This window comes from Rattus norvegicus, chromosome 1 (genome assembly GCF_021556685.1).
Source record: "Rattus norvegicus strain SHRSP/BbbUtx chromosome 1, alternate assembly SHRSP_T2T, whole genome shotgun sequence".
In the NCBI taxonomy this organism is placed as follows: Eukaryota; Metazoa; Chordata; class Mammalia; order Rodentia; family Muridae; genus Rattus; species Rattus norvegicus.
In genome coordinates this window covers 253,676,104-253,701,126 of record NC_141534.1, presented here as the reverse complement: position 1 = coordinate 253,701,126, position 25,023 = coordinate 253,676,104, and the positions used below count along the sequence as shown (strand labels likewise).

Sequence of the window (25,023 nt, the reverse complement as noted above, 5' to 3'; positions counted from 1 at the left end):
GCCAGCTAATCTGGGTGATAGTGACATCCAGGTTCAATGAGACCTTTCAAATTATGAGTGGAGAAGAAGACATCCAAAGTCAACCCTCTGGCCTCCATATATGTACACAAACATAGGTGAGTAAACCTGCACACCTATGTGTGCACACATGCATACATTTCCTTCCCCACAGAAAAATATTCCAGTTAAAAACCCAACTAAAACTGCAAAACTACAATGAAAAGCAGCTACTTTAAATGATACATTATTTAATGTCTTATTTGTTTTCTCCTAAGAATATTAACACAGTATTTTGTTCTTATTCATCAACAGAAAACTCTCAATTATATTATAGTAACATATTGATCCATCACTCAGCAGAGAATGGATCTCTTCCCAATTCTAATATGAAAAGAAAACGACTATTCTCCTTCTCTTCTACCACAATTCCTATTAAATGATTTGCTCACTAGCTAACATCCAATATATACACACATAAATGCAAACACACGGAATTTAAACAAATATCAACTCCACCCATAGGCTACTCCTGACAATGTTGCTTTATTCTGTACTTCTGCAAAGCCAGTAAATTTCGAAACAACCTTCTCATCTATTTAACAAAATATACCATTGTGGATATTAGCAGGAACGATTTTCATGGAGAAAACAAGAAAAAGATGCCGCTGATATATGTAAGAAGTTCTTAAACCACCACGTGATAGCACTCAGATGTCAAACGTTACTTTTCGACAACAGCCAGTACAATAGTAGTACAGACAGAGACAAAGAAGTATGGCTACCTTCAGCAACTGAAATAAAGGCAAGAACAAACACTCAATACCGGGGAACAGGGGCCAGGAGAACAAGGCATACTATCAACTGACAAATAACTGTATAAATTACATTTATTACAATCACACGAAAGAGGAAACAGCACTAAGAGCATGTGTGCACCATTCATAGGACAACAGAGGCATAAAAAAAGCAAGAGATTTTCAAGCTACAAGAGGTACTCCAAACACACTCCTAAGGTAACAGAAGGAAAGGCTTTGTTCAATACAAATCGTGCTACTTCAGCAGTCCAGAGATAATACTACAGTTATAGACTACAGTGATGTCTGTGGGGTCAAAAAAAGAACAAAACGCACTAGGAGTAATTGATAGAAGTTTGCCAAAGACCTGAAGTTATTATATAGCAGAAAGAAGAAATCAGAATGTTTCCTAGACTTTGCAGCAGGAAACAGGATACCATGAAAACAAGGTAGGGTGGTAAACCCACTGAGTTTTCAGTAACTGAAATGTTTTCAGAGCAAAATTCTGTTCGGTTTTTTGTTTTGTTTTCTTAAGGCAATAAAACAGAAACACAAAGGTTGAGCTAATTTCTAATTAAAGATAAACAGCACTGATGGCCAGTTTTTAAGTACTACAAATGACTATTTCTTGAATTACCATACACTTTATATTTAAGACAAGCATAATAGTTTGAGACCCAGTTAATTCTTCTGTCATATATATATGTGTGTGTATATACATATACATACATATATACATATACATACACACACACACACACACACACACACATATATATATATATATATATATGAATGACAATATATGTTGGGATATAAGATTTCTTTTTTTTTTTTCCTCCCTTTTTCTTTTTTTTCAGAGCTGGGGACCGAACCCAGGGCCTTGCGCTTGCTAGGCAAGTGCTCTATCACTGAGCTAAATCCCCAACCCCATAAGATTTAATAGGTTAATCAACACACTGAAAAGAGTTTAAATTCTTTTATAAACAAGGAACCAAATTTTCCTTTTCCTGTAAACCCTCCAATCAAATGACTCAGAAACTTGTGAAGAAATTAAACCATACTAGACAACATTCCTGAGCTTCTTGGTTACCTTTACTTTATCTCTTCTCAAGCAACAGAACAGACAATTTTCATCAAAAGCCCAATCAGAAATGCTTTCAGGTTCACACTCTGCAAAAGTAAGGAAAAAAAGTTTTAATAATCATAAACCAGAATTTTTCAGAAAATAAATCAGAGCTAACTACAAAACTATTATATAGTTTATAAAAACCTCATTAAAAGTAGGCATTTCACATTTATCTTCAGATTCTTATATTTTAATCAAACTCAGATTCTCACACATGTAAAAATGTGCTCTACCCTCACAGCCATACCTTGAAACTCTTTCCACTATGCCCTCCAGGCCACTTCTGTCTTAAAACTCTAAAAGGAAAACTCTTCACCCAGTTCTAGTTGCTCATTAGTGGACTGTGCTAACTATACGTGTACAATGACCCAAACACAAACACACTGCCCACATGCAGTTTAACACTTACAACACTGAGTGAGAGACCTAAATCACCAAGGCTTAACCACAGAGATTGTAAAATACCAGAAATATTTTGAATACCTTTAAACAAACTGAGATCTTTTAATAACGCAGGTCCAAACAGCCCTTCAAGAATACTTTCAAATCCTGAAAGGATAAAAACAAAATGAATAAATAAAATCCATCACCACAACATTCACTGAAAAATACTGCTTTCTTCAGTTCTCAGAGTCACTTTAATAATGAAGGGATGCTCAGGAAACAGTCCCTGAGAAATCTAAAATGGGGTGCCTGCATTTCTGTTAATGATTAACACACCAAAGATTCAAAGTACATTCAAGAACAAGACAAAACAGAAACTAGAAATAAACAGAGAAAGAATGGAGGTTCCATGCTTTGGGACATCATAAACTTTCTAGAATGATAAACAGTCCCCTTTTTCTATGTTAACAGTTGATACATAAGTTTCTCCCGGGCTAATAGTTTTCTAAAGAAAATTCTCAAGAGCAGTTTTCTTCACCTCTCACAATACTTTAGAAGGAAAAGGTGTGTATTATTTCACAATACAATATTAACTACTTGATCCATTTTTAATGGTAAAACTCCCTAAGTACACAAAGAGAAAAAAATGAGGAAAAATTCACATAGCTGTACAAAACTGTTTGAAAATATTGTGTCCTTTACCAGTGTGAAAGAAAAAGAAAACCAGGCTTTCTAGTTGACATCAAATACTGTTATGTACTTAATGAAAAACATTAAATGTTTAAATGTCTTGCCGTTGTGTATTGTTATAAAAGAAAGAGAAAAACCTGAGAGAGAATGGTGGGATCTACAGTGGCTTTAAAAACAGGGGAAAATGTCAAGGACCTCACTATAAAGTTCAAATACTTACTACAAATGATCTGCGAATCCATATGTACTTTAACTATGACCTTTAGAAGAATTAATGTCATGCACATTTGGTACACATTATTACTTTTTCAAATGCAAAGAAATATCAACGAATTTAGAAAGCAAAAGAGGACAGGGAAGATGGCCTTTAAGGGGCTGGAGGGATGGCTCAGCTTCTCTTCAGAGGACCAGAGTTTGACTCCTAGCATCTGTATATAGGCTCTTCATTGTCTCTTAGTAACACCAGTCCCAGGGGATCTAATGTCCTTTTTGGCACATGGTACACAGACACAGAGGTAGGCAAAATACATACACAATTAAAATTAAAAGACTTCTTGTTAAACTGATAATAAAAATAATATTGTAATTAAAATGTCTTTGCCCTCACTACTATAAACCTCTCATTTTCAATTTCATACAGTAGCTACTGAAGTTTGTACTGTAATTAGAGTTGATTTTTACATTATTTTTAAACTGTAACTTTTTGATTTATAATTAGAAAGCAATTATTTTCAAATTTATTTCTTGGCATCAAATTATTCTAAAGGTATTAACAAAATTAAATTACTCACTAATCAAATAGCTGCTTGTTATTTACCTAATGTAATTAATTACTGTGTGTCCTCTTGCTCTTTCCAATATTAGAAAGGAAGACCCTGAGTTAGGGACTGTGGAGGTAGAGAGGTGGTGGTGGTACAATAATCAGGATTAATGGCTAGATACTGTCTATCCTTGACCCTGGAGACTATACATTCTCACTAACGGCCAGCCTCAGCTCCTTTAAGTAAATCTCAAACAGTCTCCAACTCTTAAGTCCTCTTATTTTCCAGAAAGTTCTAATTTTTATAATATGACTGAAAGCATGAGTATCTTAGAAGGTAATAAATAACTAAAAATCCAGCTGATTTGGTAGTTTTACATGAAAGATCAATCTAATATTTTCACCTGTTTATGTAAAATTATAGCAAATTCTAAACTCCCATAGTAAGTCAAATTTTATTTTTGAGACAGGATTTCTATAAATAGCACAGGATGATATCCTGTGGTCCTCTTATCTCAGTCTTCAGAGTGCAGCGCTTACAACTGTGTACCACCATGCCATGGCTGTCCTAAATTTCCAAAAAGGAAAAATATAAACACAGTAAGAAATACTAGGAAAGTAGAAGGAAGCAACAGCTTGGGGGATAATAATTCAAAACATACAAAGATCAAAACCTGAAATAGAGAAATTCAATAATACATAATCATTAAGGGAAAAAATTACAGAACGAAAAACAGAGGTGGCCTAGCACTGGAGGCAGAAGGCAGGCAGATCTCTGAGTGAGGCCAGAGGGAACTGCAAGACAGCCAGGGCTCACGGAGAAATGCTCGCTGGCTGTGATGCATGCCTATAGCCAGCATTCGAGAGCACACACGAGGAACGCCACAAGTTTAGAGCTACACTACACAGCAAGTTCTCACAGGCTGGACTACTAACTCAAGTCCTGTGTTAGGGCAGGGAGAGGAACTCGGACGAAGACAAGCGAGCAGTCGACAACACAACACACTTAGTCATCAAAGATTTTGCCACAACTAATTTTGTTCTAAAAATTACCATAGTAAGTCATTTCTCTTTTGTTCACTTGCCACAACACTCTGAGCCTTACACATAGGCACTACACACTATAAATCCTTATTTTGCTGTTCTCTGTTCACTGGATATTAGCACTATTCAGTTTTACTAATAATATTGAATTGAGCAGTTGCACAGCAACACTGAACTACCTCACGTGCTATGCCTGACATCAACAAAAGGCAAGTAAGAACAAAGACACTCAAAAATTCATACCAAGATGTCACAGAAAAGCCAGGAAGAAAGATAACAAAGTACCATAGCAAATAAATACCGCGCTCCCTAGCCATCGTGGTGCTGACCTAAGGCAGGAAGGTGGTGGCTGCAAAGAAGATGAAAAGAGTCTCTGGAGTCAGTCAACTCTAGGCTCCATTCTATTATGGAAAGTGGGAAGTATATGCTTGGATACAGATACTGAGGATGATAGACAGGCAGGCTGAAACTGGTTTTCTGAGATAACTACGCAGCTCTGATGAAATCTGAAACAGAACATTATGCCATGTTGGCTAAAACTGGTGACCATCACTACAGAGGCAAAAATCTTCAACTGGGTACAGCATGAAGAAAATACTACAGAGAATGCACACTGGCTGTCATTGACCCAGGTGATTCCAGGTGATTCTGCTAATTTATAAACAGAAACCTGCCAGAACAGACTAATAAAAAAAAAAAAATCGGGGAAGTTTCCCTTTAATAAAACTTTGCCAGGGCTCCTTTAAAAAAAAGAAAAGAGAAAAAAAGGAATACTGTTCACGGCAACTATGCACATGCACTACCCTCAGAATGGCTCCAACACAATAGCAAGGAAGATCTTCAAAAGGAGTTTTAGCAGCTGAACTAAGACACTTCCCTTCATTCTGCAAGTTTATTACAGATCTACTGAACACTCTGAAATTTTTGGCATCATTAGAAAAGAAAATTCAAGAAAAATAATTGAATAACAAAAATTAAGAATTTGGTCACTAATCAGTTTATTCTTAAAAGCAACACACAGAATTAAAGTTCCAAAGCTGCTACAGGTGGAGTTTTAATACTTGAAGCAAAATATGAATTATACTTCAGGTCTTACTCTGGGCTTGAAAAAGTTGACTGAAGTTATGTTTATTGTGCTATCAATGCTGAAAAAAAAAAAAGAATGCTGCAAAGGCCGTCACAGCCAACCACTAGGTTTTTTTTTTTTCCCCCGTTCTTCTTTTTCGGAGCTGGGGACCGAACCCACCAGGGCCTTGCGCTTCTTAGGCAAGCGCTCTACCATTGAGCTAAATCCCCAACCCCAACCACTAGGTTTTTAAAGTACTGTTATGTAGTGGACAGTTACACACTTTAAAACCTGTCTCAGTGGACTTGACTACTTACAAAGAAGTCCTAACCAGGGGTTGGGGATTTAGCTCAGTGGTAGAGTGCTTGCCTAGCAAGCGCAAGGCCCTGGGTTCGGTCCCCAGCTCCGAAAAAAAGAAAAGAGAAAAAAAAAAAAAAAAAAGTCCTAACCAACATCAAAAGTGTCTCAAACCCAGTCTCCAAGTCTCTTCCCTACAACTTTCAGTGTCTACAGATTCTACTTAAAACACCAGGAGAGTACTTCATTGCTTCTTTGCAGTTCACACTGTGTAAGAACAAACAAGGCCTACCTCTCCTTTCTCAACACAGTTCTGCTCAGATTGTTTTGTTCCTGCTTATTAACTGTGTTCAATAATCATTTCTCTTTGCTAATATTTTAAGTCTTTGTATCTTACTTTTGTCCAAATAAAAGAATCAAATCTCCTTCAAAGTATTCTTTAATCAGTTCAATGAATATTTATTTTCTCAATGTGGACCAAGGCATAACCTAAGTAGCAACAGTGAGCAGAGACGACATCAGCTGCTCTCCCAGGGCTTTAGCTTCCACTTCCTCGCCCTCAGAGTAAGTAGATCCATGCCCCTTTTAAACAGAGAAGCAAACTGCCAAAACTCTGTTTTCTGCCATATGTACAAACACTGCAGAAGTATTTTACAAAATAAAACTGCATGTTGGTCTTTCTTTTCACATGTTTCTATCTTTTTCCCCAGCTAAGGTAATGTTCCAAGGCCTAAGAAGCGGCCTTCCCATTTCCTACAATGGTCTTAAACTAGAGGCTCCTAAGCTTCATTTCCAGGCTTTGATTTCCTCAAATAATTCTAAAGAACAAGACAGTTTAAATTTTCCCACAAATGCTTCCTTCCCTTAGATCTGAATCACAATCTTTACCATTTTTCTATTTCTAAGGGATAAAAAGTAGATTATAAAAAAATAACATGGCAAAAACATACCAAGCCAGTTAAGGTCAGCAATGATAGCTTGTTTCCTCTTAAACAAATATCAATCTTGAAAATATTCTACTAAATGATAAGGGCCAGAAGATCTAAGACCTCTGAACAATATAAATGTGGTTGTTCGAGTGCACAAATATTCCTTCATGGACTGGCTCTGTCTTGGGGCTGGAGAGATAGTTCAGTGGTTACAAGCACTTATATAGGACCAGGTTCAGTGCCTAGCGCCCACACTGAAGCTTAAAATTATTTGACTGAAACTATGTGACTTTAGTTTTAGATACGGTGATACACACGTGGTGTACTTAAGATACATGCAGACAAAGTAATATATACATAAATAAAATCTTAATGTTATGCTATTGTATCAAACTAATCTACATATTCAATGCAATCCTCATCAAAATTCTAATGACTTTCACAAAATTAGGAGGAAAAGGTCCAAAAATTCCCAAGGAAGCAAGAAAGACCTCACATAAGCTGTGCAATCCTAAGGAGAAAGAGTGCTACTGGAGCTACCACAGTACCCAGTATCTCAACTGACAAAGGCAGCATTACACTGGCACAGAAACAGCCACACAGACCTAGGACAGAACACAGGTGACAGAAATAACACAACACAGCTGTGGCCACCTACTTCTTGACAAAAGTATATACTTTATTTAAAAAAAAAAAAAGCCTATTCAATACCACAGTGAAATAAGACTTTTACGTTAGCCTGTACAAAAATCAACTCAAAATGGATTGAACACTTTAAAGCCTCAAATTCTGAAACTTCTAGGGAAAAATACTTCAAAATATAAGCGTAGGCAAGAACCTTCTGCATAGGACTCCAATACTATACTGTAGCACAAGAAAATATTCTCAAGATTTGACAAGTAAAATGTAAAATTATATAAAACTAAAAAGGTTTTTGCAAAGCACAGAAAATACCAACAAAATGAACAGACTTTACCTAGATTTCAGACAAGGACTTAATATCTAGAAGATAGAACTAACTGTAAAAATTAAAAGACACATACACATAAAAAAGCAAACTGCCAAATTACTCACTAATTAGAAGAATGAACTATTCACTCTCTGCAAATTAAAACACTGAAACTGCATCTCACTACACTGAGAACATCTATACTAAAAAAATAAAGTAAAAACACAAGAAAACATGAAACTCAAGAAGGATGACCAAAATGTGAATGCTTCACTCCTTCTTTAAAAGGGGAACAAAAATACCCATAGGAGGGGATGGGGAAGCAAAGTTTAGAGCAGAGGCTGAAGGAACACCCATTCAGAGCCTGCCCCACATGTGGCCCATACATATACAGTCACCAACCTAGATAAGATGGATGAAGCTAATGAGTGCAGGCTGACAGGAACCAGATGTAGGTCTCTCCTGAGAGACACAGCCAGAATACAGCAAATACATAGGTGCATGCCAGCAGCAAACCACTGAACTGAGAATAGGACCCCCGTTGAAGGAATCAGAGAAAGAACTGGAAGAGCTTGAAGGGGCTCGAGACCCCATATGTACAACAATGCCAAGTAACCAGAGCTTCCAGGGACTAAGCCACTACCTAAAGACTATACATGGACTGACCCTGGTCTCTGACCTCATAGGTAGCAATGAATATCCTAGTAAGAGCACCAGTGGAAGGGGAAGCCCTTGGTCCTGCCAAGGCTGGACCCCCAGTGAACGTGAATGTTGGGGGGAGGGTGGCAATGGGGGGAGGATGGGGAGGGGAACACCCAAAAAGAAGGGGAGGGGGAGGGATTAGGGGGATGATGGCCTGGAAACCAGGAAAAGGAATAACATTCGAAATGTAAATAAGAAATACCCAATTTAATAAAAATGGAAGAAAAAATAAAAGTATTACCAAATATTTTTTAAAATAAAAGAAACTTACATTGTATTAAAAAATAAAATACTGGGGCTGGAGAGCTGGCTCATCTGTTAAGAACACAAATTCTTGCAAAGGACCCTGGTTCCTAGCACTACATGGTACCTCAAAACCACCTGCAACCCCAGTTCTAGAGGATCCATCCCTTTTCTGACCTCCTCAGGCACCGGGCACATACATGATACACACACACACACACGTAAAATACCCACACATATAAAGTAATTATTTGAAAAGTAAAATATATGACTTGCCATTAAAATATTAATAATTTGGTGGCCAGATGGCTCAGGTGGTTAAGGGTCTTGCCACTAAGGACTGCAACCTGAGTTCACATATACAGTGATTAAAAACAAACAAACAAAACCCTTAAAACCATCATCAAGGACTCAAAATTAAGATTTCAGCTATCGTGCATATACTGACAACTCACTCATCTCAGAATCTTCCTCTAGATCTTGTTTCTAATAGCCCACTGTATACTGTAGAACAAGATATCATAATTCAGTGGTTTTCAGCCTATGAATCATGATCCCTTTGTGTGTGTGTGTTTGTGTGTGTGTGTGTGAGTGTGAGTATATCAGATGTTCTGCCTATCAATTACTTCTATTATGATTCAAAACATTAGCAAAATTACAGTTTTGAAGCAGCAACGAAAATAGTGTTGTGGTTAGTGCTCACCACAGCATGAGGAACTGGAGTAAAGGGTTGCAGCATTAGGAAGCTTGAGAACTGTCTAATACCTCAAGAGCTACTACCTTTCCCTTTTTTGATTACTGACTCTTCATTTCTTCCTTACTATGAAAATGGCGTCATCAGCTTCCCTGTTAGGGCACTCAGGTTAGAAATGTCAGTCAAAGTCCAGTGGTGGTAGCACTGCCTTTAATACCAGCACTAGGTAGGCAGAGGTAGCAGGATCTCTGGGTCCCAGGCCAGCCTGGTCTACCTAGTTCCAGGACATCCAGGGCTACACAGAGATACTCTGTCTTGAAAAACCAAAGCCAACATTAAGAACGCTACTCATCTTTTTTTTTTTTTTTTCCGGAGCTGGGGACCGAACCCAGGGCCTTGCGCATGCTAGGCAAGCGCTCTACCGCTGAGCTAAATCCCCAACCCCCTACTCATCTTATTTTAAATCTACTTTTTCAAGATGGTAAAATGTCCTTGCTAGCTGCATGCAACCCATTAAACCCCAGTTCTGTGACGACCATGTGGATGTATGCCATTGCAGGCATAAGCCTGTACTCACATGCACACATGCACCAAAATAACAACATTAATAAATAAGAAGTCCAGACACATGTTCTGTTTCCCACCCCTGACTTTTGACTGTTACCATCCCTGTCCCTAAGCTACAGCACCATCCATTACAGCATCATCGTTAACTTTTCCCTCACTAGGAAATGCAGTGGCACTCACCCTTCCTAATGCTGGAGCCTTGAACACAACGCCCACAGACTTGCCCACAGGCCATCTGATGGGAGTTATTTTCTCTCAACCAAGGTTCTTTTTCTCCAAATGGATATGTCAGGTTGATATAAATCTTGCCAGCACAATAAACTACACTTTAAATGATTATTGGCATTTAATCCAGTAGATTAAGAACAAAGAAAATGAAGCTTATTACATCTTAGCATCGACCTTCCTAATTAAACTACAGTCCCTCAATAAACATTCAACAAGTAAATGGATACAGTAAACAAATGCACACATCCATTCGCTCTAATACCTAAATCCTTGTATTTGTTTTGAGTGGCCTAAGAAGCTTTACAATAAGATTTCACAGTAACAATTCTATTTTGTGTATCTGGAATGAAGACTTGAAGTGACAGTTAAGTAGAGCAGAAAGGGTGACTGATAACTGCTGGAGAGAGATGCCTTTCTAGCCCAGGTCAACCTAGTCTCCTATCTATAATCCAAAACTACAAATGAAGAGAGTTGGTTTTTTTAATCAAAAACAGAACTGCTTTTTATATGATTTACTACTATACATTTTATACAATAAATGTGAGCACAATAAACCTAAAAACAAACTAGGAAAAAAAGCTCAATAAAAACAGTGCTATTAATAAATTCAAGAGAAAAGGAGTATATCTTTAGCAGGTGGAACATTTCCAGAATAAATTTATATAATTGTATTTGTATGTTTACATACAGAACCAGGAATGAGATTCCTATGTATTAAGTGAGCAAAATATCAGATACTCAATAGTCTGGAGATAGGAATGGAGGTCTTTAGAAATCCAAGTGCAGTCGAGTCATTTGTTCTGCTAATATATGTTATATCTGACTTCAGTAATTATTCTTAGAAAGAAGCCATTTAAATGTAAATCTGAGGTTGATTAAGGGTGAGTCAATTACACCAGGAGTTGACAATCTGTGGGTCTCAATCCCTTAGAGAACCTCAGTCACACAGGTCAAGAAATGCATATGAATGCCATTTATATAGTAAAGTATGCATGCATACATACATTAGCCCTCCCTCCCTGCTCTCACACACTCCCCCTCCTCTGTGTGTGTGTGTGTGTGTGTGTACATGTGTAGTAATTTTTCTTAAAGATACAGAAATATCAATTGTGTGTGTGTTTGTAGTTATTTTTCTTAAAGATACAAGAAGTATAAATTATAACCTAACAGGTAGGCACAAGATAAAGAGGAGTTCTCACGCTTCTTGGGAAGAATGGAGTTAACTAAAACAGAACTACAAGCTGATTATAGCCTTCATTTTAATGAAAATGGAATCTAAGTGACTGAAAGTACAGAGGTAAATATTAAACTTTCACATTATTGGAAGAAAGAATGTTCACTTTCTGGTGACTGGTAGGAGCCTTATACTGTTAGAGGCTTCATTTAATTTTAGTATAACTGTAAGGTATTTCAAAACTATTCATACACTCAACTCCATATTATTTGTAAGATAACTAAATATATTCTTAAATTCTAAAGCTTAAATATCTGTAAATTATCTAAGCCAGAATCTCAAAGTATATAAGAAAGACTATATTAAAATTATTTAACAACTAAAACAGGGGATTTGCATTTTGTATTCCTCTTTTGTTCCCTGTAATTTAAAAAGCAACTAAATAAAACAGTAATTATACATCTACATGATAGAGAAATAGTGTATAGAGTTTTGGCAGGAAGGGGGGCAGAATAAGAGACCTATATAGGATGAAAGGAGGACTCCCCAAGATCCCTTTACGTCTGGCGCAGGACTCTGCACCAGCTTCCATCAGTTGCAGGATGAAGTCCCTCTGTTCTCTCTGAGGATGATTATGCTAAGCTCTAGTCCCAGAACACTCTGCAGACTGGACAATTGCAGGTTGCTTGTTGAAGGTTTTGTGGCTGGGTTGGTGTCCCAATCCCTCCACTTAAGGTTTTGCCTGGTTCAGGCTCTGGGTCTCCATTACTATGAGTCTTTGCTAGGGTTATTCTCAATCCACAGAATCAAGTGACCAGACTCACAGGAAATCACAGAGTTCAGGAAGTCTATAGGAGTCTGACCTACATACTCTGCATGTTATTGGGGTTCTTGTGGAATTCCTTACGGTGGGAGCAGGGGCTGTCTCTGACTCTCTTACATACTTGTGGGACCCTCTTCCTCCTGCTGGGTTGTCTTGCCTAGCCTTGATATGACGGTTATACACCTGATGTGACAGTTATACACCTGATGTGATGGTTTTGTACCTGATTTTATTGTAGCTTATCGTGCCAGGTTTGGTTGATGTCCCTGGGAGGTCTGCTCTTGTCTAGGAGATGGGGAGTGGACGATTCTGGGGGACTGCAGCTGGAGTGTAATATATGAGAATAATTTTTTTTTAATGAATAGATCCAATTTTTAAAAAAAATAGCTAGGTGTGGTGGTGCACACCTTTAATCTCAACACCTGGAGATAGAAGCAGGCAGATCTGGGTTGAGTTTGAGGACAGCCTGATCCCTACAGTGAACTCAAGGGTAGCCAGGGTTACATAGAGAGACCTACTGCACAAAGGAAAAAGGGAGAGAAAGAAGGAGGAAGCACATAAGAAGCAAAATTTCACAAACAGAAGGGAAAAGTGGCTCATTAAAACAGCTAAGACTGTCAATGTCTCACTTTCAACTAAGCAGAAGGTATACATGAACTCCAACAGTGTCACTATTAATCAAGTTGACCTCGAAGAAAAGCACAGAAGTCACCAACAAAAACAGCCAAATACACATTCTTCTCAAGTGTGCAGGAACATTCTCCAAGACAGTATGTTTAGCCAAAACAAACAACAATAAATTTGAAAAAAAAGCATAAGTCATATATCATATAAAGTTATCTTTTTCAACTATAATGTAATGAAATTGAAGATTAACAGAAAAAAATTGACAAAAATAAAAATTAACACATTAAGAAACCAGTTAGGTACAACAAGTAGCCACAAAAGTATGTAATGAAAACAAGAATGTAACAATACAGTATCAAAAGCGTATATGCGGAAAAGTCTTCAGAAATTTGTATGTGTGAATATCTACTTTTTTTTTAGAAAATATGTACCTAAAATTAATATCCAAGAGCCCCCCAATGTCTTAAAAACCTGTAAACAAAGAAAACAGTAACTAAATACTATTAACAGGCTGGAGACCTTAGCACAAAGGACACCATGTTAGAGGTACCATTCTGACCTCAGAACACAACAGTTTAGGTCCTAACATCTGCCAAAATTAAGAACAAAGACCTAGTCCATTGAAGACTTAATTTCAATAAATTTCAGGATCCAGGGTTAAATATTAGATGGATCTTCAAAAAGAACAGAAAACAGGTGGGTAAATAGCTAGGAGGGAAACTGCTACAGTTAGAATCCAGTTTTAGAAAAGGAAATTCAGTCTCCACTGGACCAAGGCCCCAGCATAGGGGATGCCAGGCGGTGAGGTGGGAGTGGGTCAGGGAGCTTCCTCTTAGAGTGGGGGTAGGGGAGGGATAGGGACTTTATGGAGGGTAAACTGGAAAGGGGGCTAACATTTAAAATGTAAATAAATAAAATAACCAATAAAAGAAGAAAGAAAAGGAAATACAGAAAGAATACTGTAGGAATTAGTAGGAAAGCACGTGAGATAAGGCTACAGAGTATAGCAAAGAATGCCTTAGACTAAAGTGGGCTTGAGAAATATGAACAACAGCCCTAACATCTAACACGAGCAGTGTGGAAACAGAAGCAAACCCATCATTAGACATAAATTCAGGAACAGAAATTATAATAAAGAATACATCAAAAGACTACTAATCTGGAGTGAATTGCTGGCACTGTTTGGAGTCAAAAGATGGATTTCTTATACCCCCTACCCAGGAGGTTGTACATGGTGCTGTGTGGCAGAGTGGATGGCAGGAACCATTGGTTTCTTCAGCCTTGGTCATTATGGTGTGTGCGGTGAGTGGCTGTGCCTCTTTTCCTAGTAGTCAGTCTGCTGACCTGCACTCTGCCATGGTCTCTTTTGGTCCTGGATGGTGCTATGTGAAGAATGGCACTTCCCTCACCATTTCTTCTTCCTTCTCCTCAGCGGCTTTATGTGACAGACTGACTGGATGCTCACTGAAGAAGACTTCTAGCTGGGCTTTGATTCTTAGCTTTCTTGTCTGCTCCCCAAGTCTAACTTTTCTAGGGACCGCTGGATTATTTAAAGACAAGTTATAGATGTCCTGAGCTCACAGATTAGTTTTGATTCTCAGCTTTCCTGCCTGTTTCCTAATGTAATTTTTCTAGGTTCTACCAGATTATTTGTTTGTAAAGACAAGGCCCCTCTCTATACAGCAAAATTACAGTTCTGAAGTAGCAACAAAAATAATTTTATGGTTTAAGGTTACAATATGAGGAAGTGTATTAAAGGGTCACAGTATTAGGAAGGTTGAGAACCACTGACTTAGGATAAAAATGAGCTTAAAAAATATGACCACGAAGCTACAGAAAATACTTTAAGGAATCTTCAGACTGAAAAGAGAAAAAAATCCATTTACTAGACGGGAGGAAAGAATAAACCATAGTACAGCCTAAACAGTACTTAAGCATGAGAGGGAGAAGGAAAACATCAACTTAAAAAAGAAGAAATCAATACACACCTTTCAATAATGACTGAGTATTAATGATGTTAATTTCCCAATCTAAAGGAACAGGCTAGTAGACCATATTTAAAAAGCAGGCTTCATCGGTTTTTGTCTCCACAAAACATCTAATCACAGAAACAAGGCTACCATGGAGTGAAGGGCTAGAAAAGGTCTTCCAAGAAAATGAGTCCAGGGCTGGAGAGCTGGCTCAGTGGTTAGGAGCACTGACTGCTCTCCCAGAGGTCCTGAGTTCAATTCCCAGCAACCACAAGGTGGTTCACGACCATCTGTAATGGGATCCAATGCCCTCTTCTGGTGTGTCTGAAAACCACAGTATACTCATACTTAAAATAAATAAATAAATAAATAAATAAATAAATAAATAAATAAATAAATAAATCTTTAAAGGAAGGAAAGAAGGAAACTAGCAAGGGTTGCTGTTCTAATATCTGACAAAACAGACTTCAAAGACTACTGTGAAAAGATAAAAAAAAGTCACTTTGTTACTATTAAGGGAGCAATCCATCAAGAGGATATTATAATTCTAAATATATGTCTTAAACACAGGTGTGTCCAATTTCATAAAACAAATACTACTAAATATAAATTCACAGATTAACCCTAACACAACAACAGTAGGCGACTTCAAAACCTTATTTTCATGGATTCATGTCAACCCAACCAAAAGACAAACTAACAAACGAACAAACACCAAGAAATATCTGAATTAACTGGTATCATAAATCAAATGAGACTTCAGACCTACAGCACAGTACATCCAAACACTGCAAAATCGACATTTTTCTTAGCAGTCAATGGAAAACAGGTCATATATTAGGGCACAATATGTCTTAACTAATACAGGGAAACAAATAATTATTTGTATTCTATGATCATAATGAACTAAGACAACAAATCAACAGAAAGAAATACACTAGATATAATATATACAAAACTCAAAAAGACTGAACAACATACTACTGAATAATGAATCAATCTGAAGAAATGAAGAAGGAAATAAAAAAAAAAAATCCCAAGAATCAAGCAAAATGAAAACACAACAAACCAAAACCTATGGATGCAATGAAAGCAGTCCTAGGTCTATAGACAAAACAAAGTTACTTCTGTTCTCTGTCCCTTTTTAAAAAAATCAGACAGGACGGTCCCCAGCTCCGAAAAAAAGAACCAAAAAAAAAAAAAAAAAATCAGACAGGCAGGCAGGCACGCACGCACGCGCACACACACGTCCATGTACCATGTGGGTGTCTGTTAGCTAGGAGGTCAGAAGGAATTGGTTTTCACTGATGGAGTTATGTTTGTTTGCAAGTCACCATATAGGTGCTGGGAATCAAACCCAGATCCTCTGCAATACTCTTACCCACTGAACCATGTCTACAGCCACCCAAAAGTTGGTTCTTTGTACAGATAAACATGGTAGACAAACTCTTAGCCAAACTAACCAAAAGAAAGACCCGAATTAATAAAATTAAATATAAAAAGGAGGCATTATAACAGCAGTGACATTCAGAAAAATCTATATGCCTATGTGACTATATGTGCACCACATGTGTACAAGGCCACAGAGGTCAGAAGGAGTCAGATCCAAGGGAACGAAGTTATTGGCAGCTTTGAGCCATCTGATCTGCGTGCTGAGAATTTAAAGCCTTGATACAAACAGTAAGTATCTCAACCACTAAGACCAAAGTTACCTGATTCTGACAAGGATGCCAAAAAATATAAATGGGAGAAAAGACAGAATCTTCAACAAACGGTGCTGGGAAAACTGGCATCTGCATATAAAAGAATGAAAATAGATCTTTCTCTCTCTCCAAAAATCAACTACAGATGTATTGAGAACCTTAACACAAGAGCTGAAACTACTAGGGGAAAGAGTACGGAACACACTTCAAAAGACAGACATAATGGGGTTGGAGTGATGAGTTCAATTCCCAGCAACCACATGGTGGCTCACAACCATGTGTAATGGTATCTGACGCCCTCTTCTGGTGTGTCTGATGGCAGTGACAGTGTGCTCATATAAATAAAACAAACAATTAAAAAAAAGGTGGACACAGTGGTGCACTCCTTTAATCTTTGATAAGCAGAAGCAAGTGGGTCAATGTGAGTTCAAAGCCTGCTTGATGTACATAGTAAGTTGCAGGTCAGCTAAGGCTACACAATGAGACCTAGCTTCAAAATAAAAATAAAAAGATACAAGCATAGGCAAACACTTTCCAAATCCGACTGCTGAGGAAAGAAGGCCAATAATCAGCAAGTGGGCCTCAGAATCAAAAGGTTCTATACAGCTACGGAGACTGTCAATACAGTATAGAAGCAGTCATCGGAATGGGAGAGACTCTTGCCAGCTACACATCTGACAGAGGATTAGTGTCTAGAATATAAAGGAAGTGGCACAAACTAAACAGCAGGAAAACAACAACCCAATCAAAAACTGGGCTGTGGACCAGAACAGAGAGTTCTCAAGAGAAATGCAAATGAATGATAAACATTTTACACTGTTTGACATCATTAGCCATCAGGGGAAGTACAAACTGAAACTACTGTGAGATTCTACTTCACTCTTGTCAGACTGCCATCATTAAGAAACAAATGACAATAAACGCTGGAGAAAATGTGTGGAAATGAAGACTCTCAATACAGTGTTGGCCAAAGTAGAAATTGGTACAATCATTATAAAATCAGTGTTAAGGATATCTCAAAAAGCCAAAATGATGGGTGTTGAAGGAATGACAAAGCTAAGAGTGTTTTCTGATCTTCCAGAAAACCAGAATTGGGTTCCCAACACCCAATGTTGGGCAGGTCACAACTATCCACCTGTAATTCTAGTTCCAGGGGATCCAGCACCCTGCTTCCTGATCTCTGTGGGTACCCACACACATGTGGATATACTCAGAGACACATGAACATACACATAAATAAAAATAAATCAAGATTTTTAAAGACGGGGCTGGAGAGATGGCTCAGCGGTTAAGAGCACTGACTGCTCTTCCAGAGGTCCTGAGTTCAATCCCAGCAACCACATGATGGCTCACAACCATCTGCAATGGCATCTGATGCCCTCTTCTGGTGTGTCTGAATCAGTGACAGTGTAATCATATACATAAAATAAATAAAGATTTTTAAAGACATTAAATTGGGGGGGAGCATATTGAGGAAGAGTGGAGGAAGGGTGTTAGAGAAAACATGATAAAACACATGATCATTATATACATATATGATTATACAGCAGGGCCAGTGAGGTGGCTCGTAAGTGAAAGAGCTTGCTGCTGAGTTTGAGTCTCAAATGCACACGGTAGAAAGAACTAATTCCTATGGATCGTCGTCTGAACTTCACATGCCCACAGTAGCACCTGACCCATATACACCCATTTACCCCATATCCCACCTACACAAATAAATATAAAATGTTATATTTTTCAAAAGTGAACAATATTACATGATCCAGTATTCTATACTGAGGTACACACTCAAGAGAAAAACAACCCAAAACTTATACATGAACGTTCACAGAAATATTATTTATAAGTCGAAAGTAGAAACCCTCTAATGTTTACCAGATAAAAGATAACCTCACAATATAATCTTATTCAGATATAAAAGTAATTTTTAAAGACTAAAAATACTACCACTACCCACTCATAAGTAAAAGCCATAGTTTCATTCTGGTAATATTTGGTGATGGAACTCTAAAGGAGCAATAAAAATTAAGTCATAAGGATGAGGCCCTATACCAAATAGAATTCGAGTCATCACAAGAGATACCTGGGCAAGTGCACACATGTATCAACCTTGTTCTCTCTGCCATACAAAGGAAAGCCTATCTGTGATAATCAGTAAGGAAGTAGAGAAAGCTCCCAGCAGGAACTAACACAGCTGAACTATGATCTTAGAACTCTGGAAATAAATACCTGTCCTTGAAACCACCCTGGCTGTGCTCTTTTGCTTGGGTAACCCAAGCTGCTTAAATCACACTAAGGAAGTAGGGAAACACAGCACAGCCTGGACAAACTTCTAACAACACTGTGCTATTAGCACAAGGAAGCCAGACATAGCAGACAGCATATCCTATCATCATTATCCCATTTATATATATCATCCAAAACAGGCAGATCCACAGACAAAAAGGATGCTAGTGGATGCAGAAAATTAAAATGGTAATGACTATAAAGTAAGTATGGAGTATCTTCTGGGAATGAGAAAAATACCTTGCAAGTAGACAGTGGTGGTAGCTGTGTATCACTGTGAATACAATAAAAGCTGTTGGATTATATAATTGAAAACCGTTCAATTGGTGAATTCCACACTAATTTTCAAAGAATTGGGAGTAAATATGGATAGTCAATTAATAATCTCAGGTAGTTACATATAGAATAATATTATCTTCACAATATTCTCAAAAAGACAAAACTACAGTTAATGAAGAACAGATCAGAAATTGCCAAAGGGTTGATTAAAAAAAAAATAAAAATAAAAAAAAGTGCCTCTCAGTACACAAATGGAGGCAGGATAGAGTTCCAGGCCAACCTGAGCTACAAAAACAAGACCCTTTTCTGGGTGGGGGAGTTGGGGGTTTACTAGGCAAGGACTCTATCACTGAGCTATAGCCCTGGCCCCTATACTACATATCTTAACTCTGGTACACAAGAGTTTATTTATATACAGTAAAATTCCCAGAACTATGCACAAAGAGTTGAAAAGTTTTCTGTATCTTAATTTTAAAAGTTAAACATTTCCTAAAAGTTACCTATTATTCAGGTCTATTTAGCACTACAAAAAAAAAATAATAATCCCTGACCAGTGTTACATCTCTTACATCACCCACTGGTTATCTGTAAAGCACCTGCCTGCTGAGCTATGTGGACTTTTCCAAATATATTTCATTATCTAACCTCTTACTATCGATCACCCCTTAATTCTTGTGTTTGAGGTAGGGTCATGAATCCCAAGCTTACCACACACTATATATGTAGGGCACAAAACTTTTTGCCCTGTAATATATGTAAACATTTAAAAATACTATGATATGTAAAATGACATATGAAATAGTGTTGTATAAGTGAGCTATATGATCAAGTGCTGAAGAAAGATTTACGACATGTTGTACACCTTAAATATATATCATTTTCGGGGCTGGGGATTTAGCTCAGTGGTAGAGCGCTTACCTAGGAAGCGCAAGGCCCTGGGTTCGGTCCCCAGCCCCGGAAAAAAAAAAAAAAGAACCAAAAAAAAATATATATATATCATTTTCATTACTTAAAATAATTAAGATAAAAATTAAACTGGGCCAGTCAGATGGTTCAGGAGGACCCATATGATGGAAATAGAAAACTGACTCCTACAGATTGTCCTCTGATCTTAATGCCTCCCTCCAAAAATCAACAAGTAAATAAGTAATAATAAAGTAGTAAAAGCAAGAATTATAAAAGACAAATATATGCCATTAATCCCAGCATTCAGGAGGCAGAAGCAAGTGGATCTCAGACTTTGAGGTCAGCCTGGTCTACAGAGCATGTTCCAGAACAGAGAAACCCTGTGTCGATGGATGGATGGATGGATGGATGGATGGATGGATGGATGGATGGATGGATGGGCGGGCGGATGATAGATTCAAAAAAACCTATACTGGGGTTGGGGATTTAGCTCAGTGGTAGAGCACTTGCCTAGTAAGCGCAAGGCCCTGGGTTCGATCCCCAACTCTGAAAAAAAAAATACCATCTCTACGGCTTTTTTATTAACATCTGTAGCTTACTATTGATTTTTATATTATAAAAGTTATTTCTGTTGCTTCTTGTTTTAGCGGTGGAGGATCTTTCTGTAATAATTCAGGCTGGCCTCAAACTCAATGGTCCTAATACTTTAGCCTCCTCCAGATCCTGGAAGTTCAGGTGTGTGCCACTATATTAAGCTCAAGTAACAGTTTCTAGAGCTACTAAGATGCCTATTATTTATAAAAACCTGTGTGTGGATGGGGTGGAGCAAGCTTGGGTCCATACCAGACTTCCCACTCTATTCTTACTATAATGAAATCACAGGGAATGAATAACAAGTAAAGTGAAAATGTATATGATCTTGGGAGCTAAGCACAGTGTGACTTGAATGAGAGAAAAGGAAAGTACCACTTAATAATGGTTTATGACCTGATTTCTGAAATCAAATAATATGGGTTTGACTCTGAGCTCTGCTTTTCCTACATGTAGGACCTTAGGTAAATTCGTTATTACTCTGTGCTTCATCTAAGACAGGAATGATTATAATAGTATAATTATTTTATAAGGTTTTTATGAGGACTGAATAAATTGTTATCTGAACATTTAAGTGGACTAACCAACACAGAGTGAATGTTATATACACCTACAGTAAATGGAAAAAATCAAAACAAATGCTACCCACTAACAATCTTGGGGGATAGAGTGAAAACTCAAATAGTTACTGAACAATGTGAGACACAATGAAGGGACACTTCATCCATGCCCCTTTATTCATGTCCCTGTTTCTTAAATATAGTATTAAATTCAGTGGGCTCCTATATGGCAAATACTTCTACCTTACCTCCTTTAAACACTACTAAGTCTTCCTCTTAAAAAAAGACAACGCTGAACTTCCAACTGCTTAAACCAAAAGCTTTAAAGTCTTCTCATTCTCCATGTTATTCTCCAGGGAAACCATTGGGCCCACCTCAACCTACCCAGTACATTCAGTTTTAACATATTCTGTTTTTCTATTACTACCTGGTGGATCACAATGATTAACTCGCCATGGATCTGTGCCAACAGCCCTGGATCCCATTCCCAATTCCCAGATTCTGACCCTATTTTTCAAAATGTCAGCTAGTTTGCTAAAACTCAAGCAGACTCTCCCACTAAAATACCTTTCAATGCTGACAACTTTGCTCATGGTAAAAGTGAAGATCCTCGAAAGAGCCGACATACTTCTTAAAGTGTGAAGTCACCAAACACTTTTGCTCTAACATGGTCCTCAAAGGTTTTAGATTTAGGGGCTCTTCAGATTAGAAATACAGAACTCAATCAGTAAAAATCTATATAAATATTCCAAAATCAAAACACTTCTGACCTCAAACATTTGTGTATAGTTTTTACATGGTCTGTCTGCTGTTGCATTTTTAAGCTTAAATTTGGATTAATGTTTTTAGATTAGAATATAGTTTAGGGCAGTGCTTTACCCCAGTTCACAAAATCGAAAAGCACATGATAGTTGGGTATGGAAGCACAGACCTCCATAACCCAGCAATAAAAAGAATGAGGAGACAGGGAAGAGCTCAATGCCAAGCACCCTGCCACACAGTCCCTCATCCTGCTTTTTAAGGTGTTATTATGAGGAGAACAGTGAAGGAATGGAGAGACAGCTCCGTGGCTAAAGGCATGGGCAACTCTGGTAAAGCATCCACCTCAGTGGCTCATAACCACTACAGAGAACGCTGGCTCCAGGGATCTCATTCCCTCTTCATGGGCATCTCTATTCAAAAACACACACCCACATATAGACGCACAATTCAAAATAGAAGTGTATCTTAAATAAAATCAAACGGAGGCTGAAGAGATGGCTCAGTGGTTAAGAGCACGCGATGCTCTTGCAGAGGACCCAGGTTCAGTTCCCAGCAGCCAGCTCCTAGAGTTACGGGCTCACACACCACCTGCAACTCTAGTTTCAGGAAATCCAATACTTTTTCTGGCTTCCTTGGACATCACACATGTGATATTTACACGCAGACATTACACCTATACACATAAAATGAATAGAACTCTAAAAAGTAAGTGTAATTATGAACACTGGATTTTATTGATCTGATACCTGTTGCAATCATTTTCTTTTATCTGAAAATTTCCAGCTTAGACTAACAGGCACTCTTAAGATTGTTCCTCTGATGCTTAAATTAGCTAGCAAAACAAGCAAAGATTTTTTTACCTTACAATTTCAAATTTCTTAATTAAAATTAAGATTATATTATTTGTGTTATTAGACTTTTTTGTCTTTCTTGCTAAATTGTTTATTTATTTCCTTGTCCATATGTTCTAAGACGATTAATCCCTTTGATTTCTGAAGTTTAAGAATTCATTTAATATATAGCAAAAAATGAGTATAGAATATGCAAAGATAGAAAAATGAGAACACAGATCTACTTACAGAATTACAGGCAGTGAGGAAGACTGTCCAGGTCAGTGCCAGCTTTTGAATGTTGTATGAACATTAGGGGTGATTATACTGATTACTTAGACAGGCAGATAAATTAACTTCAACAATCAGCAGTAAACCAAAATATTCCTGAAAGCTTAGATTTTATCATGACGATTAAGAGGACCCAATGCAGAATTTGACATAATAATGGCAGTGTCAAAGATGAGACAGAATAAAATAGGCAAGAACCACAAAGAATCTTTAATGATGATGTACACAAAAGTGAGAAAAGCTTTTTATAAAACTTGAGGATCTGCAAACATCTTGCAACATCTCTTAATTATACTGATCACTACTGAAAGATACCAAACTTTTAAGGAAAGATTATTTTATTTTAATGTGCAGGACTTTTTTTCCTGCATGTATGTATGTGGGAGCTGGAAATTGAACCTGGGTCCTCTAGAAGAATAACAAGTGCTCTTAAGAGCTGAGCAAACCCTTCAGCCATCAAGATAACAAATTTCTCAGGGTCTTACAGCACGTGAGCTGCATGTCTAGTCTTCAGTCCTGGTCTTGCCAAGTATGATGGGTGGTACACGTCTTTAATCCTAGTATTTGGGGCACAGGGGACAAGTGGATTTCTATGACTTTAAGGCAAACCTGGTCTACAGACAAAGTTCCAGGCCAGCCAAAGCTACACAGCAAGACCTTGTCTCAGTATACCCCTCCAAGTATTCTTAATCTGCCTGTCGTCCAGAGTTAGACAACAGCTTATGTCCTCGTTTCAACAGCAAGAAAAGCTGAAGTCTTATAACCCCCATGACAATCATAAGGATCCTTTCTATTGCTGGCCTCCACTGTGCTAGTCATCGGTTCTCCACCTTTAACCCCAAAGGATGCTTTAGTCATTGTTTACTACAGAAATGTCAGGACAACTTATTTAGCACTGAGTACACTTAAGAGTCAATTTTATTAAAGTGTAAGAATTAAGACTAAAGCAACTTACCAACTCAGTAAGTTGGGAGAAGTAATGAAAAGAAACATTTGAATGCTTAACCCTATCCTTTAAGTACAAGCAGTCATTGTACTTGAAAGTTGGGCTGGGATATAGCTCAGTAAGTAATACAACATTTGTTTAGTATGTGCCATGATACAGGCTCAATTCCCATTTTGTCAAAATAAATAAATACACAATCTTTTAAAGTAAATACTACCAGTTACTTGGCATGGAATCCCAGCGCACGAAGCAGGCTGAGGGAAGAACAGTAGTTGGAACCCAACCTAGGATAAACAGCAAGGTAAATGTCCAAAATCAAAATTAAAAAAAAATTATAGGGGTTGGAGAGATGGCTCTGTGGTTAAGAGCATTGACTGCTCTTCCGGAGGTCCTGAGTTCAATTCCCAGCAACCACATGGTGGCTCACAACCATCTGTAATGAGATCTGATGCCCTCTTCTGGTGTGTCTGAAGACATATATAATAAATGAATAAATCTTAAAAAAAAAAAGTTATAGACTGGAGAGTTAAGAGTACCTGCAGCTCTACATCCACTTCTTAGCACCCACCTGGCAGTTCATACTCATCAATAACTTCAATTCCAGGGGACCCAACGCTGTCTTTTGATCAATAGGCACTGGGCATGAATGTAGTGAACATATATGCAGGCTGTGGTGGTTTGAATAAGCATGGGCCCCATAGGCCCTTATATCTGAATGCTTGGTCATCAGTTAGTGGAATTATCTGGGGAGGAGATTTACCCTTGATGAGGAGGTGTCACTGGAGTGGGCTTTGAGGTT

General features: G+C 37.8%; 1 protein-coding gene across 17 annotated transcripts in view; it reads right to left on the bottom strand.

The window, feature by feature from the left end:
• The window catches only part of Lcor (ligand dependent nuclear receptor corepressor), a 107,083-nt gene that overhangs the window by 62,509 nt on the left and 19,551 nt on the right, over window positions 1–25,023 (bottom strand). For all 17 annotated transcript variants that reach the window (XM_087578096.1, XM_087578106.1, XM_087578132.1 and 14 more), the window contains 2 exon segments: window positions 2,407–2,472; window positions 1,888–1,967 (listed from right to left, as the gene is read on the bottom strand). Coding sequence is in view for 3 of the 17 variants with exons in the window: in XM_087578079.1 (XP_087434205.1) it covers window positions 1,888–1,967; window positions 2,407–2,472 (146 nt within the window). In the remaining 14 variants the exon portion in view is untranslated.